At 43.6% G+C, this 23,126-nt stretch overlaps 1 protein-coding gene across 1 annotated transcript in view; it reads right to left on the bottom strand.

Moving 5' to 3' along the window:
• The window catches only part of LOC138249943 (amine oxidase [flavin-containing] B-like), a 321,621-nt gene that overhangs the window by 79,030 nt on the left and 219,465 nt on the right, over positions 1-23,126 (bottom strand). Inside the window, exon 5 of the mRNA XM_069204199.1 lies at positions 14,368-14,459. Coding sequence (XP_069060300.1) covers positions 14,368-14,459 — 92 coding nt within the window. The remainder of the gene's footprint in view (positions 1-14,367; positions 14,460-23,126) is intronic.

Raw genomic sequence — 23,126 nt, 5'->3', positions numbered from 1 at the left:
ACAGTACAATCCACTATCCAAAGTAGAATCTACAGATAAGCCATCCTGCAGAGATTTCTTGAGTACCAGAGATCAAAAATATTCTGTCAGTCTTCCAAAAAAGCCTTGATACTGACTAATATCGGCATTACAGACTCATCAGTCAAAGTCTCCCAAGCCTTTTTCCCATCATCACGATCCTCATTATCACTTCATTATGTTAACATGGCATTCCCCCAAATGTTCACACATACTATTGTCACTCCAATCATAAAAGCAAATTCGGATTATCGCATCCTACCTAACTACTGTTCCTTTTCAGGTTTATTGAGAGTTGCAAAGCTCCTGGAAAATGTGGTAACCTCTCCACCCTTCACTCATCGATAACATCCTACTCAGTAATATTTAATAAAGAGCCTGTCTGATTAAATCAAATCTATGGTACTAGACAGAGAAAATCTGTTTGTGTGCATTCATCATTTTAGATGGCTGCTGACACCATGACTAAAATGCATTGCTCAAACACTTGACCAAGAATGCAATATTATGGGATACACGGAATCAGTGTTTATGCTCTTCATAAGGAACCACACTTAGCCAGTGAAGCTGGGCTTCTACTTTATGACATCACCTCCATTAAATAAATAGTCCTTCAGGGCTCAGCCTTCTCAGATATCATGCTTCATGTCTACATGGTGTGATTAGCCCAAATCCTGCAAGGCCATCACACTGGACAACATTGAGAGCTACTTTAAATAAAGGGCACAATAAATTCCTCACTTCCTCTACTTCTACCACTACTTCTCCGTCATTCATTAACTCCATCTCTATCTTACTGTAGCACTTATAAAACCCACCGTACCCTTCTTACTGCTGTGGAAGGATACACAACTACAGTGTTAAACGTCCATTCCACAAACAGGACTCACTTCTATAAACCTGTCTAAACAACTTGAAACTGGCCTTACAAACGAATTTCACCCAGTTTACATTATGTGGTCATGAGTTGTTATCAAATAGACCAACAAATGTGTTTTAACTGAGAAAAACAGGCATTGTTTTATAATTGAGCAACACGATCTATTGTATTTTAGTGAACATAATGGCTATTAAATGGGAATCTATTTACATAGTTTGTTTGTTGTCCTCTGTTCCCACCTTTGCCATATGCAAGAGGGCCAGTCCCCATGCCTAGGGTTTAATCAATGTGTGGATGTATATGGAGATTACCCAACAGAAAATACATTAGGCAAATTAATTCTTTTCTGCATCGTAAATTGTGATTAATGGTTGAAAGAAATAACACATTGCACTCTCTCTCCTCTTGAACAATGGCATACCAGTGAGGTCCCAGCTGGCCCTCAATTTTGACCACAGGCCATGTAGCCACAACCATTAACAGAGGAAAGAGTATACAACTGTTAACGTTAAAGAAGAATCACACCCAGAATGTTCTCCACAGATTGACTTTGTTGGTTTATCTGAGAGCTAATAATATCCTTAGTAGCTGCAAGTAAATGAAAACAGTAAATAAAATTAATACATCAACTGTTGTTCAAAATAAGCAGCAGGATATGTTCTGTTCAACATGCTTAAAACGGATTGAAATGGAAGTACTGCCAGCCATTATAATTATGTCCATGTGGTAACTCAATAACTCGACCACTAACTTCTTGTCAGGCAGCACATCTCTTTGAGTAGTAGTAGAACTTTGCCCATTCCCTGGGCTTTAGTGTGCGGTTTATGCACTGGGCCCCTCAGGCAATAGGTTAAACTGCTAAAACTAGACTGCTCCAGAGACTGTGAACACAAAGGAACACTCCTGGTCCATTTAGTTGTATTACATTGCAGTCCAGGCACATACATTTGACTTTGCAATGCTTTCTGAAATGGTCCAGGGAAAGGGCAGAAGAGGGGTAAGGCAGAGAAAGGGAGACAGAAGCTCTGACTACCACCAAAACCAATTGAGCACATCAAAACTTTCAACGGGGGAGGCCCAACGCTCATTCTGTGTACATTGTTAGCACTAGGAATGTTTGACAGCTGTGCAGTCAACACTCAGACCTAAAAATGAAGTAAGGTTAGGAGCCACAGCAGTGGGATATATAGGCTAGGAGGATGCAGAAATAATTGCACAACAGGGCAGAGGTTGAGGGGCGTAGCGGAGGCTAAGAAAACAATGCTGTGCATGGCTATTCCATTACTACTTTCCCTCTATACAACTATACTGAGGTAGCAAATTAAAGCAAGCCAAAGGAGGCCTCCACAACATACAATTGTTGACAAGAAATATCAATGACAAGCTGCTTCCCACTTCAGAGTACAAGTGACATCATAAGTAACTCGAGCTTCACTGTTGTTGCCTATGCTGTCACTTGTAAGACTTCAGCCAGAAAGAAGCATTTATTGACAGCGCCCCTTAACTATAATTCTATATATTTCATGTGACCCTTAAATCAAATTTACAATTACTTTCAAGTCCCTTACTTATTTTTCCTTTTACTGTAAGGTCCCATTCTCTTACTTTGCTTTCCATCACATTTTAGCTAATATTTAGCTCTTCGCTGTCAACCTTTTGACTTTTTAGGTCTACCTTTGTTTTTCTGTTTCTTAATCATCTATCAGACTGGGGCTGCGTAGTTGAAACTAGTGCCCAAACACACAGCTAAGTTATGGTCAGCACAATTTTTATGAAACATCTAGTCTACCTCTTTGAGTATGAAGTGAAGCATCTTTCTAGGCTACTGTTGTGTAGACCACAAGTTCTTACATGGTCCCTTCAGTCCATTATGACCTATTGATTACTTTAGGAGAGCACTTAATGCAAGGAGTGAGACCCAATCTAAAATATCCTTCACTTAATGTCAGATCATTCTCCCCGCAGATGATTAGATATGGTGACCCAATACAAGCTGGTCAGTGACATAAAGTGGTTTCTTTTCTGCAGCTTCTTGTCTGGAAGGATGACATACTGGAGGTGTACAAATGGTTTGGGGATCTTTTGAGAGGAGGCTCATTGACCTCTCCACCCTGCTAAGGCAAGCAATTCTCATCAGACCCAAACTCCATAATGGCCAGCTCAGAAGTGTGTCATGAGATAAGAAAAACCCATTGAGGGCGAAGCCTCTCTAAACAATCAATATTGAGAAAACGTGGCAGGATGACTGTGGCAGTCAATAAAGGGTGTGATTTATGTTTTGGTGGTTGGGCCATTGTTCCAACACAACGATGAAGTAACTACTTAAGTAACTTTGGTGGAGGTCCCGAACACCAAATGTATTAATGACTACCAAGCTGACGGTCACTTCTAAAGCACTGAAAGGAACTGCTGTCACAGTTCCTATCACAGACGTTCCTGTCAATGCATAGCTCTGTTTGGTGCAGGGTTGTGTCAAAATAAAGCAAACCTGCACCAACATTTTTTATTTTTTTTATTTTAAAAAAGAAAATTCCAAAACAGGATTTTCTTTTTAAAAATAAAAATAAAATACCCCCCTTGCCATAGGAGTCATCTCTCATGGTAGGGGGAGCATTTTTCTTCATTTTACTGTTCCTCGATGAACAGTAAAAAATGGCTACATGTCTGCCCATCTAAATTGGGTGGGTGGACATGTAGCCATGACCAAACTGAGGGCCCATCCGAAATTAAATTGTGTGGGTGGACCACTATGTTGGCAGGATGGGAATTCCATTGCCACTGCAATGGAGTTCTCTTCTTGTCAACATATAAATCGAGCCCAAAGTCAGGAAAAGAGCACCATCATGTAGGTGTGTGAGATGAAATCACTGCAGACTTTTTTTTGCAGAAGGCTATCTGTTTTTCAGTAGGTGGTTCCATTTTATGTAAGAAAACAAATGGGATGAGCTAAAAGATAATTTAACTCCTTGCAGCGTAACTTGCTTGTGATTCTCCTCACTAGGCCTTAATACGGAAAACATATCTACTAGCTCACACTAGATGGTGCTGTGGAATGCTGCTCTTTGCACATTAAAAATAGAAGTGTAATTGTGTACCTGGGAACAAACATTTTGGCTTCAAAGTAAATTTTATTAAAATGTACTACATTTTTGCATTTACTGATAGTCCAGAGCCACTTGGCACACCCTATAATTCAACTATTTTTCAACCAGGAACAGACATATCTGAAACTGGAAGGATTAATGGTGTATATTATGTGTGCATAAGATACTGTAAAGATATTTCATTTTGCAATGTCAGTCACGCAAGTCCATAAAACATAATTGCAATATGTTCATGTTGTACATTGTTCACAGCTTCCCACTATGTTTGTGGGATTTGAAGAGTTCAAGGTGCAACTTACACATGTTCTCATAAAATCTGTGGGAGTCTGCAGTGTTCAAGGAGCAGTGTGTACAGGGTTCTGGCAGGCCTGTGAAAGTTTGGACTGTTCAAGTTGCAAGGAGCACAAGGTCCCACTAGGGGTTGTATTACATAAAGTGCCACGGGGCGCAAAGGTGTTTGTGCTCGCTTTGCATGCCCCTAGGGCACTTTGGTATTAGAGAATGGGCTGTAGATGCTTGTGCAGCCCCTTCTGTAACACTGATAGCACTGGTGCACATATAGCCCCAGCGGTATCAACAGAGGGTGTTCCCTCATTTGCATGGTGGTGTGGCCCTATGCAAATGAGGGAATCCCTTTGCCTCTGTGCCTGTTCCCTATTATAGACAAGGGAGCAGAGTCAAAGAAGCTGTCAGGAGTGCGCCACCCACTGTCAGTACGCCCCCTCATGGCAGCCCTCCGGAAGGGTTAAAAGGAGTCCTCTGAACCCCCCCTGACATGCCCTTGCAGGCGGAAGCAGTCACTTACTGCACCTGTCTGACCGGGATCTCTAATCTCCTCTAAAAGTGCAGGCAGGTTGCAGCCTGCACAGTGAAACACGGAGCGGCTTCATAGCACCTGCTCTGTTTTCCACTTGAATGCGCTGCCCTCAGGGCAGAGTGAGTTCACCGGTGCCATGGTGGCAGCGCATTCAACGTAATAGGGTGCACTTTTTCAGTTTGCCCCCAGTACACCTATTTTAAGATGCACAAACAGAGGAAGTGAGTCATATGTGTAATAGGTCCCCAGATGTGTAGAAAGGGTGTGAAAGTCTGGAATGTTCAAGGTTCAGGTTCAAGAAATAAGGTCCCACTAGATGTGTAGGGGGTTTAGAGAGTTAAAGGTCCAGTGTTCACAGGGTCCCACTAGGGGTATGGAAGTGTGTAGAGGCATGACAAATGTACTGTCATGGTCCTTTAAGTATTCCAAATGCAGAATAACCGTCAGATTGGATAATAGTACTCAGGCACATAGAGAAAACACTCAAGAGAACTGCCAATTCACATATTGAGGGAATAGTGAGAGGATGGAAGAATGGCTGCTTTTGAAGCACTGAACGAAAACGCAGAGACTTAACCGTTTCCTGTTTGTACTCTGGGTTAGTAAGAATAACGCCCTCTGCAGTGTTAAAATTGCACTTTGTAAATAACACTGTTGGTGCAGAGTAAAAGGCTGTGGATATCAAGGACTGTTCCAAAGAGGCTGGCAATTAGTCCTTATGTTATGTTTATAGGAATCAAAACAAATAGGAACAAGAATAGAAATGAAGTAATACAAAATGCTATGTGACTTTCTTTGACTGAAATATATATATATTATGGAGAAATAGTGGCTCCATAGTGTTCACGACAGTTATAAAAAAAAACACAGAAAAGATGGTAATGATAGAAACACAATGCAATTTGGTGTATATTTGAAGTGGACATTTCTGGCAACACAGACCTAACTTCCAAATGGCTATGTAATTAATTTGTGGCCAGACAGTTACCGAAACTCCTTCCTCACCCCTGATGAGACTCATTTTTAGAATCTCTTCATTAGCAGCCAAGGTGGCTATAGATCTGGTGACAAGATGAAAAAAACATTTGTCCCATTTCAAAAATGTTTTCCATTTGTCACTAAAATATACTCATTTTCTGTGTGCTTATTCAAAATTATAATGCTCCTCATTCTCTAAGCAATAGCACATACCACCCAGCATGATCAGCGCCTAAGTTGTAAAAAAGAAAAACTTTCCTTCCTAGGACCACTAGCCAATGCAACTGCTGGTGCAACTTATATCAGTCTGTCCCTTTCTGCCGGATATATCTTCTTGCAGATTCCTTACCTTATGAATGCTCCTTCCACACCACACTGGTCTAGAACATGTTTTTGTTACCCAGCAATGAACTCTCCAGCATTGTCTTAAGAGAGCTCGCCAGAAAAAAACACAAAAAGAGTCATAGGAAGAAGTTATTTTCTCATTCAAGGAATAGGACTGTTACTCCACACCTTCACCTGTGTCAGCCCCAGCAGCCTAAGGTGAATTTGAAACTAAGACACAGTCGCTCGTCTATTTGGGTCTCTCCTTGATGCCCATGGAGCCCCAACTGCCAAAGACGACCACTTGCACTTGCTGCTAGGGATATCATTCCTGAAGATGAATGCCCACCTGTGCTGGCCTAAAGACTGTGACAGCCGACAAGCCTGCCAAGCACTTTGATCAGTTTCTGTGATCCTGAAGCAGGCTAGACCAAAATCGATAGCCTCCTATCTTGACACTGAAGCTCACAAGTGTGAAGAGCCTGATCCCACCGGCTTACGACTAGGAAATACCAACCTCACTGAGCAGGTAACGCAGTACTGTGTCTGCACAGACTGGGAGACTGTCTGAACGTGAGCAGAGAAAAACTTACTGTCGATGCTAACATTTGCCAGCACAGACTTGTTGGGCTAAAAGACAATTGAACTGATCCATAGATAAAACTCTGGGGTAATCACTGGTGATTTGTGCCTCTGCATAGCCTATGTCGATACCCATATCTATATCTGAATCACATGAATGAGAGAGAGAAGGGAGGATGAAGCAGGCACCATAGAGAAATCTGAATTTCATTGGAGCCCATATGGGGTCTAGACCCCAGTAACAGAACGACTTTTGGAATTTGTAGTATATAGTAACGCTGGGCAATTAAAGTACTTTCTAGTTAAAAGACTACCATTGGGATGAACAATATTTTCTTGTGTCTGCTGATTGGCTATGGAGTTATGGACTTTTGCCCTCTGCACTAACTCCCCAACAAGTGTAGAAACAGTTGTACTTGACTCAGTTTACAAAGCCATGGTAGCATGGGCACCAATATATCACTTGCAAATTACATCAACCACCATAGTTAAGACCCAGTAGCCCCTATCAGCCATGTGGTCCCCTGAACTAAGTTTGACAAGTTGGTTGGATGACATTTTTGGTTCAGATTCAGCTGTCTTAGCTATGAAAGATAAGGCCTATGGGCAAAGGATGATGACAACTCAGCAGCTGATCTCCTTCATCCTTCTTATGACACTGATAGTGCACTTTATTTGGATTTATATTATGCCAGTGTTCATCTCCGGCTCCACCCCCTCCGCATGGGATGACTCCTGGTGGCCTGCCACTCTCGGAACCACTTCGACCCCCACTAACACGCTTGCAACCTAAGATTCATCTTGGACCCCTCACTATCCATGACTCAGCAAGTCAACACCATCTTCTAATCCTGCTTCAACACCCTCTGCATGCTCCGAAAGATCTACAAATGCATACCCACCAAAACCAGAAGAACAGTCACCCAAGCCCTCATAAGCAGCAAGCTGGACTACGGCAATGCCCTCTACACAGGAACCACGGCCAAACTCCAGAAGAGGCTGCAACGCATCCAGAACGCCTCCGCACGCCTCATCCTGGACAACCCCCGCTACTGCTACGTCACAGACCACCTGAAAAACCTGGACTGGCTCCCAGTCAACAAGAGAATCACCTTCAAACTCCTCACCCACGCTCACAAAGCACTGCACAACACCGGACCAGAATACCTCAACAGACGACTCTCCTTCTACACCCCAACTCGGCATCTCCGCTCCGCCGACCTCACCCTCGCAACCATCCCACACATCTGCAGAACTACAACCGGCAGTAGATCATTCTTGCACCTCGCCGTCAAAACGTGGAACACTCTTCCCACCCACCTGCGCCAGACCAAAGACTTCCTTACCTTCAGGAAATTTCTCAAGACCTGGCTGTTCGAGCAGTAGCAGCACCCCTCACAACCTTCTCCCGCCGCTCCCCCCCCCCCAGCGCCTTGAGACCCTCACTGGTGAGAAGTGCGCTTTACAAATTCCTGATTGATTGATTGATTCTAGATCCTTCTCCAGAAGGGGACATTTCTTACCCAACTAACCCAGTCTTTGAGAAAGTATTTTCTGAACAGTTGTTCAGGCGGTGATTGAGAACTTGGAACTAACATAGGAAATATCCTTTTTGGGCCCAGCAGTCCATTGGCAGATTGCAAGATGCCATAGGCCAGCCGCAGGTCACCCACGCTTTTAGTCCTCCTACCTGTCAGGAGACATCCTGGTGGTTCAGATGTCATCTTCAAAACCGACCCTAAATCTTTTTCTTAAAACCCTTCTAGATAGTCCAAGAAAGGTGACACTTTGGGTCATAATGTTTTTGCCAGCAGCTTGGCTCTATGCACAACTAATGCCACCTTCCTTTTCTGCCACTAAGTTGCTGCCTTATGGGACATGTCGAAATTCACAACTGTTAGCTTGGTAAGCACAAGAAGAAGCCATTCTATGAACTAGTTAGTTTTGGCCCGGATGCATGAAGATAGATTCTTAAATGTGGTTTTGACTATGCAGACACTGTTGCCCATTCTATAGCTATGGATGTGAATGTATTCTCCTGGCGTTTCATGGAGAATGGGTATTCAAGGAGAAAGCCAAATCTTGTTTGGAAAGCTTCAAAAATAACAGTGCTTTGGGCCAGGACCTGTCGGCATGCAATTTCTCCTACAATATTGGAAGTGACGTTATTTTTTTTTTTTTTACAGCAGAGTGGGTCTAAAAGGTGTTATCAGCTGCAGCAGCATATTCTCAGCAGATTCAATCCCTACCATCCTCTGTAGCGCTGCCTCCTCAATCCCTTCTGACGTCTCCCCCTCACATCATCATCTTTTGGTAGGGAGGATCTCTGTTTTTTTCACCAACTTAGAGTTCATCAAACTGCAACCCTGAGTCATCCAGCTGATCTGCTGTGGCTACACCCCTCCCATTTCGTCCTCCCTGCTGGGTCACCTCCTTCTTTCAGGGAGTGCTTGCAGATTCACACCTTTATCTTAGAGGCAGAAGACCTTGCTTTAATGGGAAAAGGGGCAATTAAAGTGGTGCCTCCAGAAGAGAGGAGTACATCCCTTGCGTCTCGGTCCCCAAGAAAGTCTTACAGTTCACAGTATATATCTAAACATTTTCAGTTTGTGTTCTTTCCTTTTGGACTATCGAAACACCCAATAAAGTTGATGGTAGTCATGGCATCTATGCAGTAGAGGTCAAGTCCATTAATTTATGTACATAGACAAGTAGCTGATGAAATCAATTTATCAATATCCCCTGCTTATGATGACCCTTCTCTGCACCCTGGGCTTTTCCATTAATGTTAGCTCCACTCCATGATAGAGACTGACTTTTACTATGGCAGTGCTCAACAGAACCCTTCTGAGGAGTCATTAGAAGATCACAGATATTTAGGAATTGATTTCAACGATTCTGAATCAAGCAGGAATACATGTCTGCGGTCCTGGGACCTCCTAGGCCTTATAGAGTGGTGCATCCTACTGATGCCCAAAGCCAGTGGTGTCTGAAAAGGCTTTGGCTACAACACAAGGGAGCCTCCTGGGTCAGGCAAACACCTTCCTGCACGCATCAGCAGGCATCAGGATAAGGACAAGTGGATGGAGTCCCCAGCATCCAAAGAGGGTTGCCCTTTCACCCCTTCAAAATTGCAAACTACATCCTCACTGGGCTGGGGTGCTAATCTAGGTGATATGAGGACACAGGTCCATTGGTTTGTGTCAAAGCAGAACCTGCACATAAATGTGCCTGAGTTGCAGGGAGTTCCTCTTGACAAAAAGATCTTTCTTCATTCCATCTCAAGGAGCAAAGTCAAAACTCTGCTAGAGAACAGTATCATCCACTAAATCTACAAGGCAGGGTGGTGTAGAGTTGTGAACTGTATGTTGGCAATGCATCTGTGGAAGTGGACACAATGATGGGGAATCTTCACTTGATGGCTTACCTAAAAGGCCCCTCAATTCAAAGGGTGGATGCTGTCAGTCTCTCACTGGAGGAGGACAAGTTGAAACTACACCTTGAGTTCAAAGAGGTGATGTTCTCCAAATTGGATTTTCCATTTGTGGATCTCTTCGCCACAGCTCCAAACAGGAAACATCATCAATTTTGTACCAAAACTACCTTCCATATAGTTCTCCAGGAGATTCTTTCATGATCCACTGGTCTCCGGGCCTGCTGTACAAATCTGTGTAGATTTCACCTGTCAAGAGTACAGCAGAAGGTGATGGAGGATTATTCACAGTTCAGCCTGATAACCCCAGAGACTGGGCAAGGAGGATGAAGTAGGCTAATCGATTGGCACTCAGCATTTAACTGCTCGTTCTTCACTGGAGCAGAGCGGATATTCTCTCACAGTAGGATAGTCAAGTCCTACACCCCAATGTCCCAAGTACTGGATTCATACATGGAGATTGAGCAGTGCTTGATAGAGTCCTATTACCATCCTGTGGTTGCCTACATCTTGGCAGCGCGGAGCTTGCTACTAAATTCATTTACACAGGCTGCTGGGACAAGTCTGTTCTGTGTGCTGGGAGTCAGAAGGCATTACTCTGTTTGCATCTTGCCTCTCTGATGTCTTGAGGTTTGCATTGTCCCTCGGACAGCAGGGTCTGGCAGTGGCTACAGATAAAGGCTACCTATCAGTCCTTTCTGCATGTATGTGTCTTCCAGGTCAGCCTCTCCTCATTAAGCCACCGAAAGATTTACTTTACTTGTTTGCTATGTCTCCATTTATTGTGCATCAGCCTGATTGAGACTTGTTTTGACTTTCTTGATGGCATCTCCGACTTCTTACTCTAAACTGTTGTATTGATTGATTTTGCTCCCAGGGTTGGAACACTTCAGCTCTTTCATTTTATCCACATTTCACATTTTTGCATCTATATAAATTGGTTCTTTTCACAGCCCATCTTTCATATCCAAGACAATTCTAGCCTTTCATACGACCCAGGCTTCTAATTTTGTGCCCTCCCTTGCAACCTACCAAGCAGGATAGACATCATCTTAGACTGGACCCAAAGCATGCTATGTCCTACTACACAGTTCGCAATGAACAGTACAGCGGATGATTAGCTCTTTGTAGACTTTGTTGCAGCTAAGGCTAGGGCAGAGATCAAACACACCATTTTGTGTTGGTTCATCCTTTGTATCTCAATCAGCTATGCCCTGGCTGAAAAAGAACCTTCGGAAGGAATTCATGCTCATTTTACAAGGTCCATGGCTGCTTTCACAGCTCTTTCCAGAGGCATCCTATTTGTACACATTTACTGGGCAGATACATAGTCATACTTGTGTACTTTTGCAAAGCATTACTAACTCACATTTTCAGGCATACAATGATGTTTTTTTTTTGGTTGCCTGCCATTACTCAATCCAGGCTCCCAGGAAGTGGTGTGTTTAGAAGTGAGTTTTAGGGGGACTGGCACACAAGGGGCTACAGATAAAACTGACAGGCCACATACAATGTGTTACACACACACACACTCACACACAAGCAAACACACACACAAATGAAATTAAACATTACCATGTCCTGTAGAAGGTGCAAGGACTTCGTTGTGTAGTGTTCCAATCACTCCCATTTTCTTCACATCACTCTCTTCTGCAGTCTCTATTATTTATGCCCTTTTTCTCCTCATACATTTCTGAAACACTCAATCTGCCTATCTCACATCTCATCCCTTTCCTCTTCAGCACCCTCCTTTCAGTCTCTCTTGCACATACTTCCTTGCATCGCCGTTCTTTATTTTTCATCCTGTGGAAATGTTGACAGCTATGGTCCTCCTTCACAAACTTTTGCACATAATCACAATTACAAATGCCTCACATGACCATTGTTCCATGTGCTCTGCATAGAGGCCAATGATTGGCAGAGCAAGTATTCAGAACCGCTTTATGACCCACTTACAGGCACTGTGATAAATTTGCACACTGCGTTCGGCCTACACTCTACACCTTTCGATCGTGGCCCTCCCACAACCTTGATTCACACAGCTATATAGGAGTGACTCTTTTCACAGTAGGTACTATAAGTGAGTAATGTGTTGCATGAAAAACTAAAGAAATCCGACATCCTAGAAAAAGCAAATACTCTTAGGGACTGCTAGAGTAAGTAAAAAGTGAAATGTAGAAGGAACAACATTGCTGTTCCCAGGCTGAGAGGACACTGTCTGTTTTTGCTGTCTAGGGCTGTCTCTGGTGGTGGGAGTCAAGGGGGGCCCAGAATATTACAGATGGGGCACTGCCATCCTCCCCTCCCTCTTCCCACCCATCCCTTGCAGTGAAGCCACTACTCTCAGGGTGGTACTAATTTAAGACTCATTCATTAGGTGAGGAATCTGTGGTGTTCTGTTTCAATCATAAGAAAATATTCTTTACCTTTGATAACTATAATTCTGATGGATAAACATTCTTCCTAAAGACATTCACTGCCCACCTTCTACTGCCATTAGTTAGTGCCATGAGTAATAAGATCCCAAAGTATGCAAACATATTGGATGCTGAAATTGTAGCTGTTCTAACTCTGCTGGTTCCTCTCCGCATGCCTCACTAAGAAGTGTAAAAGTATGAGGAAGTGACATCTGTGCACTGGTGGTCATCTAATTTACTACAGTGATGTCACTTCTGGAAGGGGAGCCATCTGGTGGTGCTGGAAACTCAGTGCAGAGAAAAAATGATTTCCAGACCAGTTTGAAGCCTGGAAGGGGTATTGATAAGGTAAGAACTCATGAGTGTAGATTTGTTTAGGGGGGTGGCAGTGGGGTGTTACACCCCCCCAATACATTTATGTTCTGGAAAATAGTTGAGTGCAGGTGCTTTCAGTCAGGAGTAGTGAGGTGTCTGTCGGATTTCACCACAAATAATTGCATACACAGACAAAAAATGCACAAACACTCTCTCCCTTTCTTTGTTTTGAAAGTCTTCAAAAATGTTGGTAAATTTGCAAAAAAAGTGTTTCCTTCACTCAATACTCCTAACAATCTGCATTCATCTTCCTTCCCACTGCCCCATAAGCCCCTGTCATGGCCTGACCCTGTATTATGTATTTTTAAAATATATATGCCAGATTATTTGTTGGAAAATCGGAAGCTCACACCCCCTCAATCTCACTGACCAAGCTACGCCCCTGTAAGAAGTCTGCAGGATGATTATTTATCCACCAGAAATACTGCTGCCAGATGTAAGTACCCAACTAGATTTACTCTAGATTTTAGAAATAATATAGAGTGTATTTAGACATCTGTGCAGAGATTGCTTAATCCTGAATGGTTCAATGCGTCATAGAAGATTCTTGCCCATGTCCACAGCTGTTTTTACTTTACATTCTGGCAATATATAATGGAAAATAAACAGGTACCAGAATTCAATGAAAAACGATAACTGGGTAGATTATTTGCTTGCACTACCTTAACATGAGCACTTTTGTCTGGGATTCCCACCGAAATCTGTCCAAGCCAAAGAAAGACCAAGTATGCCCATGTGCATACTGGTAGCATAGATTTGCAGTCAGGAATAGATATATAGCATGCAGATTACACAATTGATAGAGCCAGACTCCTGCAGACTGGCATATTACTACAGTAATTTACCATTGTATGCAACAACTTGTCAAACCTGTCTCTTGAGCACTACTGAAAACAATACAATAATACTGTGTATTTCATGAAGTGCCAACAGCAGTAGATAAAGGAGACACCCTCCGCTGACATAAGGATACCTCACTTTGAAGAGAAGGAAAGGCTGGTGAGTGTCAAAAGGCAACAGAGATACAAATTATGCAGTTTTGGAGACCCCAGGTGAGTAGGTGTGAAAGTAAATCAAATAGAATGGTGACAACCAACAACATTAGGCAGCAGCAGGCTACTGATGAGAGAAAGATGCATGGAATCTTAGAGTATAAATCACAGTGTGGATCCAATAAAAATATGTTTTAAAGCACACCTGAAATATGGAAATGTCACTCAAGAAAACTTGGAAGACCTCCCCTGCTGAATATCGGTTAAACTTCCATTGTATGCCCCTAGGTTGGAATGGGCCTTGTTCACTCTCAAGAAAACAATTCAAACATTTTAAATATATAAAATATAAAAAACAAAATGTTAGTAACCTCATTCAGGCCTATTATTTATCATGCTAAGAGCCCTTACACTCTAAAGAAATTCAAAATTACAAGGGCTTCTTACTCAGTCCAGCATATTTTGTCAATAAGCTCTTTCATCGTCATCTTGTCCCATTCCTCTGCATGTGGTGCTGCCCATGGCGCTTCTTTTGGAATCTACAGAGACAAGAGTATTTTAAGTACAGTACTCATACACACAGTAGAGTAGTGGTTACACTAGCACTGACTTGATTAAAGTATGTTGAGGATCACAATGACACTACTGCAAGTTGTCAATCTCTACTGGAGAGAGTAACCTACTTGAGGGTGGCAGAAAACTCCCTCATGCGCAAGCTTACACACTCACATGACATATCATACACAGCAAAAGTGTGCATGTCACATCAACGGCAGACACACAAATTTAGTGCACTATGAGAACCTGGACATTTGTCAAATCAAATGTAGGTTTGAGTAAAAATATACATTTTATTTTGTAAAGTGTCATTAAAAAGGCTTCTGACATTTTGGCATCAAACAGTTGTTTCAAATGTTTTTATATTACTCAAGGCAAAACGTTTTCTTACCTAAGCTGGAGGTACAATCTCCTAAATGTACAGATGCAAAATACACTTATGCATGAAAGATAGATAAGCTTTGTGAATCAGGCTCATGAATACTGTGGGGGATCCGGCTGCTAGGCTTACAAGATAAGCAGTCACATTGTGAAGGAGAACGGAGACTGAGCTTCCATGCTGCTTGACTCACAACGGCAAACTGATTTAATGAAGAGTGTGAGTGAGAAATGTGTACAGCATATCCACCAAACCGCAATGGACTATAGACCCAAGAAAAGGTCCAATCTAAGTTTGGCATAGCAACAATTGTTTCATTAAAAAAGGTCACAAAAAAGCAAAAACAGATCTGGATTTGAAACAATATATAATGGGGAATAATAATAATTGACATTGAAATGTAAAAGGCATTCAATATTACTCCATGGAGGGCCAAAAATGTGAAGAAATAACCAATGGCTTCTTTCATAGTACAATATTACAATCAGATGCACTAAACAGCCTGCGGGAAATACAATTTTTGCAAGGTAATCAGTCTTTCTTTACCCGGTTCCAATGTTTATAGTGTGCAATTCACAATAATGTATAAAAAAACTGGAACCATTTTTGTGAAAGTTATTTCCAATCATTAGCACTCCTTAGTGCACGCAATTTACTCCAGGCTCAACTCTTCAACTTGAGCAAAACCACTGATTGTAAAATGGACACAAATGTGTTTGCACCAGGTTTTACAGTTGCCATGGTACACAGAATGAGGCAATATATGTCTTCACGAAGATCCCACAAACACCCATGCACACCCATGCACTTAATTAAGGGTGACAAAGCAAAAACAACAAGTGATGGACGGAATGCTGAACATTGTCAAACACTCACCCCCAGTCACAGATCTGGGTTTAATCCATCGTTCTTTTGCTCACCATGCCACCCCAGTTTGGACCCAGCCATATGCAAATCAGCCTTGACCCTGTTCCTCATGGGAACAGTCCAGACCGAACTGCCAAGCCAGGTCCTCACTGGACCGGAAACAAGCATCCTGGGACCGGTTTCGGGGTTTCACCCCTCATCAGCCAGGCTAGTTTGAATCCAGTGGCATGGGAAGCACGGGACCCACGTCTGGGCATACCATTCCCACTTAGGGCGACAAAGCAAAAACAACAAGTGATGGACGGAATGCTGAACATTGTCAAACACTCACCCCCAGTCACAGATCTGGGTTTAATCCATCGTTCTTTTGCTCACCATGCCACCCCAATTTGGACCCAGCCATATGCAAATCAGTCTTGACCCTGTTCCTCATGGGAACAGTCCAGCCCGAACTGCCAAGCCAGGTCCTCACTGGACCGGAAACAAGCATCCTGGGACCGGTTTCGGGGTTTCACCCCTCATCAGCCAGGCTAGCTTGAATCCAGTGGCATGGGAAGCACGGGACCCACGTCTGGGCATACCCTTCCCACTTAGGGCGACAAAGCAAAAACAACAAGTGATGGACGGAATGCTGAACATTGTCAAACACTCACCCCCAGTCACAGATCTGGGTTTCATCCATCGTTCTTTTGCTCACCATGCCACCCCAGTTTGGACCCAGCCATATGCAAATCAGTCTTGACCCTGTTCCTCATGGGAACAGTCCAGCCCGAACTGCCAAGCCAGGTCCTCACTGGACCGGAAACAAGCATCCTGGGACCGGTTTCGGGGTTTCACCCCTCATCAGCCAGGCTAGCTTGAATCCAGTGGCATGGGAAGCACGGGACCCACGTCTGGGCATACCCTTCCCACTTAGGGCGACAAAGCAAAAACAACAAGTGATGGACGGAATGCTGAACATTGTCAAACACTCACCCCCAGTCACAGATCTGGGTTTAATCCATCGTTCTTTTGCTCACCATGCCACCCCAGTTTGGACCCAGCCATATGCAAATCAGTCTTGACCCTGTTCCTCATGGGAACAGTCCAGCCCGAACTGCCAAGCCAGGTCCTCACTGGACCGGAAACAAGCATCCTGGGACCGGTTTCGGGGTTTCACCCCTCATCAGCCAGGCTAGTTTGAATCCAGTGGCATGGGAAGCACGGGACCCACGTCTGGGCATACCCTTCCCACTTAGGGCGACAAAGCAAAAACAACAAGTGATGGACGGAATGCTGAACATTGTCAAACACTCACCCCCAGTCACAGATCTGGGTTTAATCCATCGTTCTTTTGCTCACCATGCCACCCCAGTTTGGACCCAGCCATATGCAAATCAGTCTTGACCCTGTTCCTCATGGGAACAGTCCAGACCGAACTGCCAAGCCAGGTCCTCACTGGACCGGAAACAAGCATCATGGGACCGGTTTCGGGGTTTCACCCCTCATCAGCCAGGCTAGCTTGAATCCAGTGGCATGGGAAGCACGGGACCCACGTCTGGGCATACCCTTCCCACTTAGGGCGACAAAGCAAAAACAACAAGTGATGGACGGAATGCTGAACATTGTCAAACACTCACCCCCAGTCACAGATCTGGGTTTAATCCATCGTTCTTTTGCTCACCATGCCACCCCAGTTGGAATTAAGGGTGACCCTAATGTCATAATGGAGCTGGAGTTTTAGTCAGGTGAAGTTTTTTACATTCAGTTAGAAAACTTTCAGATCTAAAATTCTTCCAGAGGCAAAAACCTAGAGACTTTGGCCCTCATTATGACTTCGGCAGACGGAAAAGCCTGCCTGCCGAAGCTGTGCGGTCAGAAAACCGCCAGTGCGGTGTCCTGACCGTAAGGGTTATTATGAGTTTCCAGCCGGGTCGGTGGGTGGAAAGGTGGGCGGAAACAGAGTTTCTGCCTGCCGGCCCAGCAGGAAAGAATACACAACATTGAGACAGACCCATAATAGAGCCGGCGGCAATGTTGCCAATTGCATGGGCAGTGCAGGGGCCCCAATGGGTTCCCCACCGCCCCATCTCTGCCAGCTTTTACATGGTGGTGCAACCGCCATGTAAAGGCCAACAGAGAGGGGATTCATAATCCCCAGGGCAGCGCTGTCCTGGCAGATTGAGACTGCCAGCACCGCCAAGAAGTTAGCTGGCAAAAAAGTGGCGGTGCTGGCGGTCCGACGGTAGCGCGTTCACTGCGGTCATAATGTGGAGGCTAGACCGCTGCATTAGGTTTGACTGGCACCGTGAGTCTGGGGGTCCTGGAACTGCCAGGCTCGTAATGTGGACCTCTGTGTGAGATGGAAAGATGGACATGCTGTGCACAACTGCGAGTGGGACTAAAGGGGTTCTGATGGCTGACAGTTGATGCAAGTGCACTAAGATTCAAGGTGAATCTCCCATTAGTCAGATTCAGCCCATTCTTATGGAGTTTCTGGAGATCAGTTCAGCAAATAAAACAGTGGGAGCTCAAACTTGGATATCTTTGACTCCATGTAACAAAGTTTTTTTAAAGTTGAAAAAGAACTGGGTGGAATAATTGATTCTTTAGTCTGATGGACTTTTGCAATTAGGAAATATGATCTGTTTGCCCAGCATAATAGAACTTTTCAGGCAAATCTTCCTTGCATGTCTTGAAGCAATTCGAAGGCACAAGGGCCTCATGAGGCAAAGAAACTAACTGTCCAGAGCAGATGAAGAACTAAATGTTTCTGTGTTTCTGTTCAAGGAACTATCTTTCATAGTTCTTAGATGGTGTACTTTGATCACGGCTCATTAGTAGGGAAGTCACACTCTTCTGCTCTTCGGATTTTATTCTGAGGAAAGGTCGATTCTGCATGGGTTCTTAAAGAGTGCAAAATAGTTTCCATTGAAAGGCACATCCAAACTATTATTAACTGTCCTGAGTTGTCCTCTCTGCTAATTTTTCAACAGTAAGGTGTAGTTCCTTGTAAAGGTCAGTATCGTATGCCAGAGGCCATCTTTTAAGTCTTTGCAGAAGTAATCCAACATGATGGAATGCTTTCTAAGCAAGAAAGATTTCTATCTATCTTTATGTCAACACTTTCATAGCCAAGTGTCCACCTGTGAACAGCATAGGAAAGCTTGTAGCAAAACTTTATCAGATTCCTAGATTTGCAACCTGTTACAGTCTGAACTTATTCAGTGATCTATCAGCATCCACCAGAATGAATTTCAAACCAGTGCATACAGCCATAAAAAAGTCTAAGTATTGCTTTAAATGGTGTTTGCTACTAGCACATTAAGAAATGATGAAACCCTGATTGTCTTTCCTGCAGCCATTAGCCCCTGTTTGAGTGTATGTTAATGGCAGTATGAGTAACAAGATGAAAGCCTGAAAGGGCACTGCTTTATATTTTTTCCAATTTTATGGTAAGTATTTAGGAGTGTCAATGCCATCAATGACCTAAATTCACAGCTAAAATCATTATTTGTTTAGCTCTCTCCACTGTAAACCTGATTTTATATTCATTGTTGATAGATTAATTAAGAGTTGCAATACTCCTGTTTTGTAATCAGTGTATAATGGTGTACTAATAAATAGGTTGTTAAATGTATACGTTTTCAAGAGGTATGTAAGGCATGTATTAACCAGGATTCCTGGTTTTCGGCCTACTCTGTAGTATTTAGCTACTGAAACTCACCAGCCCCGAAGAGGCCTCACATTTAGAATGTATTATTCTTTTTGACTAATTTGCTCATCAAGTATTGATGGGTAAAATTATTTTGTGCGACTTTGCCAACTCCCTCTCACCGATATCCACACCTTGCCCAGAGCCTCTAGCATGCCATCTTGAGAAGGTTCCATCCTTCTATTTTTGCTTCCCTTTTGCCGTCCCGTCCTTATGTTTTTAATTCCCCTCCCCTGATGGCATACAACCCATAAAGCCAGTTAAATAGAAGTGACTTTAAGGGTGTTGTCTGTGTCGTATTCCATGTTTGGGCCTGCTTGAGCTCAGAAAGACTTTGGGTCAGAATCACAATTCCACTACTGACCACACACCTAATAGACTGGTAGGCTAGTCATCCCTCACACAACACAAGGCAAGTCCGTCCCTTAGTCTCCCCTCAAAGATTACTACCTTCCATATTGTATATCCATCTTACATATAGCATACCAGTGCCCAGTGTAACTCCCATAAATATCTAGTACAACAGCTGACTGTCAGCTCTTCCATCATCTCCTATGTGTAAAATATTACTGACGTCCATGCTGAGCCAAATGGTTAATCTGACCACTTGCATGTGGAAACTGGTTTCTGTTTCAGTGCATCTTTCTTATTAATTCAGTCTAGCTGGAAAAATATTACTTCTGTCATACTTCAAGAGTTAAAGGGATAATATTTCAGGCAAAATAAATGCTGATAATTTTAACGTAGTATCTGCCACTAGGACTCAAATAATAATTCAGATCTCCATTGTAAGAACTATTTACTCGTCCCCTAGGGCAGTCAGCGGTTACTGTACTATGACCAAGGCAACTGAGGCCATTTACAACCGGTGTTCTGTGGCCATAGTACTGTTGAACCTAAACTAAGGCCCATATTTATACTTTTTGACGCAAATCAGTGCAAGCGCAGATTTGCGTCAAAAAGTTTACCGCCGGCTAACGCCATTCCAACGCATCAGCCGGGCACCTTATTTATGGAATGACGTTAGCCGGCGCTGCGGCCGGGTTAGCGTTAAAATAATGGCGGTAACTGGGCAGTGGAGGCGAATATAAGACTGGGGGTTGTGCGCCAAAGAATGGTGCAAGTCAGGTTAGAGTCAAAAATATTGCCTCTAACCTGACTAGCGCCATTTTTTGACGCACAAACCCCATGGAAATGACTCCTGTCTTAACAAAGACAGGAGTCATGCCCCCCTGCCCAATGGCCATGGGGCATGCCCAATGGCAATGTGCCCAATGGGCATGGCCATTGGGCACAGTAGCATGTAGGGGGGCCCAAGTTAGGCCCCCCTATGCCACTTAATAAAAATATATATATATACTTACCTGCACTTACCTGCACTCACCATGGATGGGTCCCCCCATCCATGGGTGTCCTCAAGGGGTGGGCGAGGGTGGCAGGGGGTGTCCCTGGGTGCAGGGAATGGCACCTGTGGACTGCTTCCATGGTCTCCCCCCATGGAAATGAGCCCACAGGTCCCTTAACGCCTGCCCTGACCCAGGCGTTAAAAAATGGCACAAATCCAGCTGGGCGCCTTGTTGTAAGGCCCACCTCCTCCTGTGCGTCATTTTGACCCCGGAGGATAAATAAGGCGCACATGCCTTAGAGTCATTTTTTGCGGGTCTAGCGCCAAAGTATATATATGGAGTTAGGTTTGCGCCGAATTTGCACCAAAATAAATTATGCAAATCCGGCGCAAACAGAGTATAAATATGGGCCCAAATGACCAAGTACTTCATTTTAGCACTTGACTCTGAGCAGTCAGGTTCTTACTGAAAGATGTTGTGTAAGCTTAGACACTCAAAATGTAATTAACAGTGTAATATCAGTCCGTATGGTTTCTACTCCAGTCAGTACTTTATAAAAGAAAAGCAGAATCTTACAAAGAAAACATAAGGGATCTAGCACCTGGCAGTCACAGCAATGATCACTCAGACTATTATACGGTTTAAGCACTAAGCGCTATAAAAAAACTTTATATGAACACCTAAGCCAGTAGTTGGTCTAGGTGCCAATACAGATGGATATTCATTTAGTGTTACAGAGGTTTGGAGAAGGCCTGTAGTTCAAATCCCACTGGTAGTAGAAATTCTGGTTGTACAGTACCAATGGGGTTGGGGGCTCCCACCAATAGGAAAGACAAAGCAAGAAATACTGCAGGTCCTGGGGACATAGTTTCAACAGCTAATATGGCTGATTTTGAACCATAAATCCAAAGGTTCTGAATTGGGTTGGCCTCCTCTAGCTGCCCACTGAATTTACTGTTTGAAGTTAAGGTAATACTCACATTCTACAGGGGCAACTATAGAGTGCACAAAGGCTTCCTACCACATTGGGGAGGGCCAGGCTTCCTCTCATGAAGGCTAGAGGTGAGGTCCTTTCTCCTGGGCCCCAACAGAGGTGTGCAGTAGTTCTGAGTAGCTGACTGGAGGAGACCTCGTCTTTCTGGAGCAGGCATAGTCGAAAGGATGCCTCACAGGTTTCCTCAGTCAGCTGTGTTCAATACTTTGTTAGTACTCGGTAACTCATCCTGAAAAGATGCATTCTCACTTCTTCCACCATGGAAGCAGGTCTTCCTCCCTGTACTGTTGGCTACAGAGTGGTTCCTTCAGACCTGGCTCAGATTTTTGCCTATTGCAGAAGGAGGATTACGACTAATAACATATGATCATTGGATCACAAGTTCTTCTCAGCTATACTGATGTGTGCCTCTTCCTCCTTGGATGCTGGAAACACAAGGACTACTCTTTTGGTCAAAAGATTGAATTCCCATGGCCAGACCTAGTTAATGAGGTTTTGTGCAAATGTTGAATCTTTGGGGATCCTGCAATACAGGAGGACAAGAACAATGCATGATCATCATATACAGACTAATCAGATTATGGAGGGGGAGGCAGAGGGCCAAGCAGCGTTACAGCAGAAAAATTGCAGCTTCTACAAAAAGGCTGGTGGAATAGCTCTCCAACCCACACAAGCATCTGTACTTGGATTGGGACAAGAAGGGTAAAAAGGGTCAGCTCCCATGTCCAGCATTGACCAAGGACAAACTTGTGCAAATACAGGCATTTCAGGATACACAGACTTGGGGGGATTTTAAAGGGAAGGCAGATGTCAGTGAAACTGAAGTTTTGAGAAGTCAACATTTCTGTATTTTTTGGATGGGGTTTCTCTTCAATGACTGATCAACATAAGAGGAATAGTAACAAGTCAGATATTCTAAATCACATGTACAGTCAGTCACCATGGACCTGATAAGTTCTTACTCGAATCCAAGTTTATTAGTGGCCAACCCACTTTCTGCTCGACCCTGTCTGTCCTCTAATGGATACTGCATCATGGATTTTACGCATTTTAAATCCATTTTAATATTATCTGTTACCTGTATTAATTTCAACTATGTAATCAGGATCTTACAGGGATGAATATTTTTGCACAGTCTCCCATACTTTCTTTTTGTTGTCTGTGCCTTATACTCTCTATCTCTCTCCTACTTTTGCTGTGAAATTTAATTTTCCCTTGCTAGAGGGTAGTCCGTAAACAACCTCTCCCTCCCACCCACCATCTAGTTATGCCGTTTCCCATACTATTATGGAATTTTCAGATGACAGGCCAATTTATTTCCAGATGCCCACAGGCTTGTTAGGCATTTTTTGGGGCATGGAGCAAAAC

This window comes from Pleurodeles waltl, chromosome 8 (assembly GCF_031143425.1).
Source record: "Pleurodeles waltl isolate 20211129_DDA chromosome 8, aPleWal1.hap1.20221129, whole genome shotgun sequence".
Lineage (NCBI taxonomy): Eukaryota > Metazoa > Chordata > Amphibia > Caudata > Salamandridae > Pleurodeles > Pleurodeles waltl.
The sequence above is the reverse complement of the archived record's forward strand: the minus strand, read 5'-3'. Positions and strand labels throughout refer to the sequence as shown.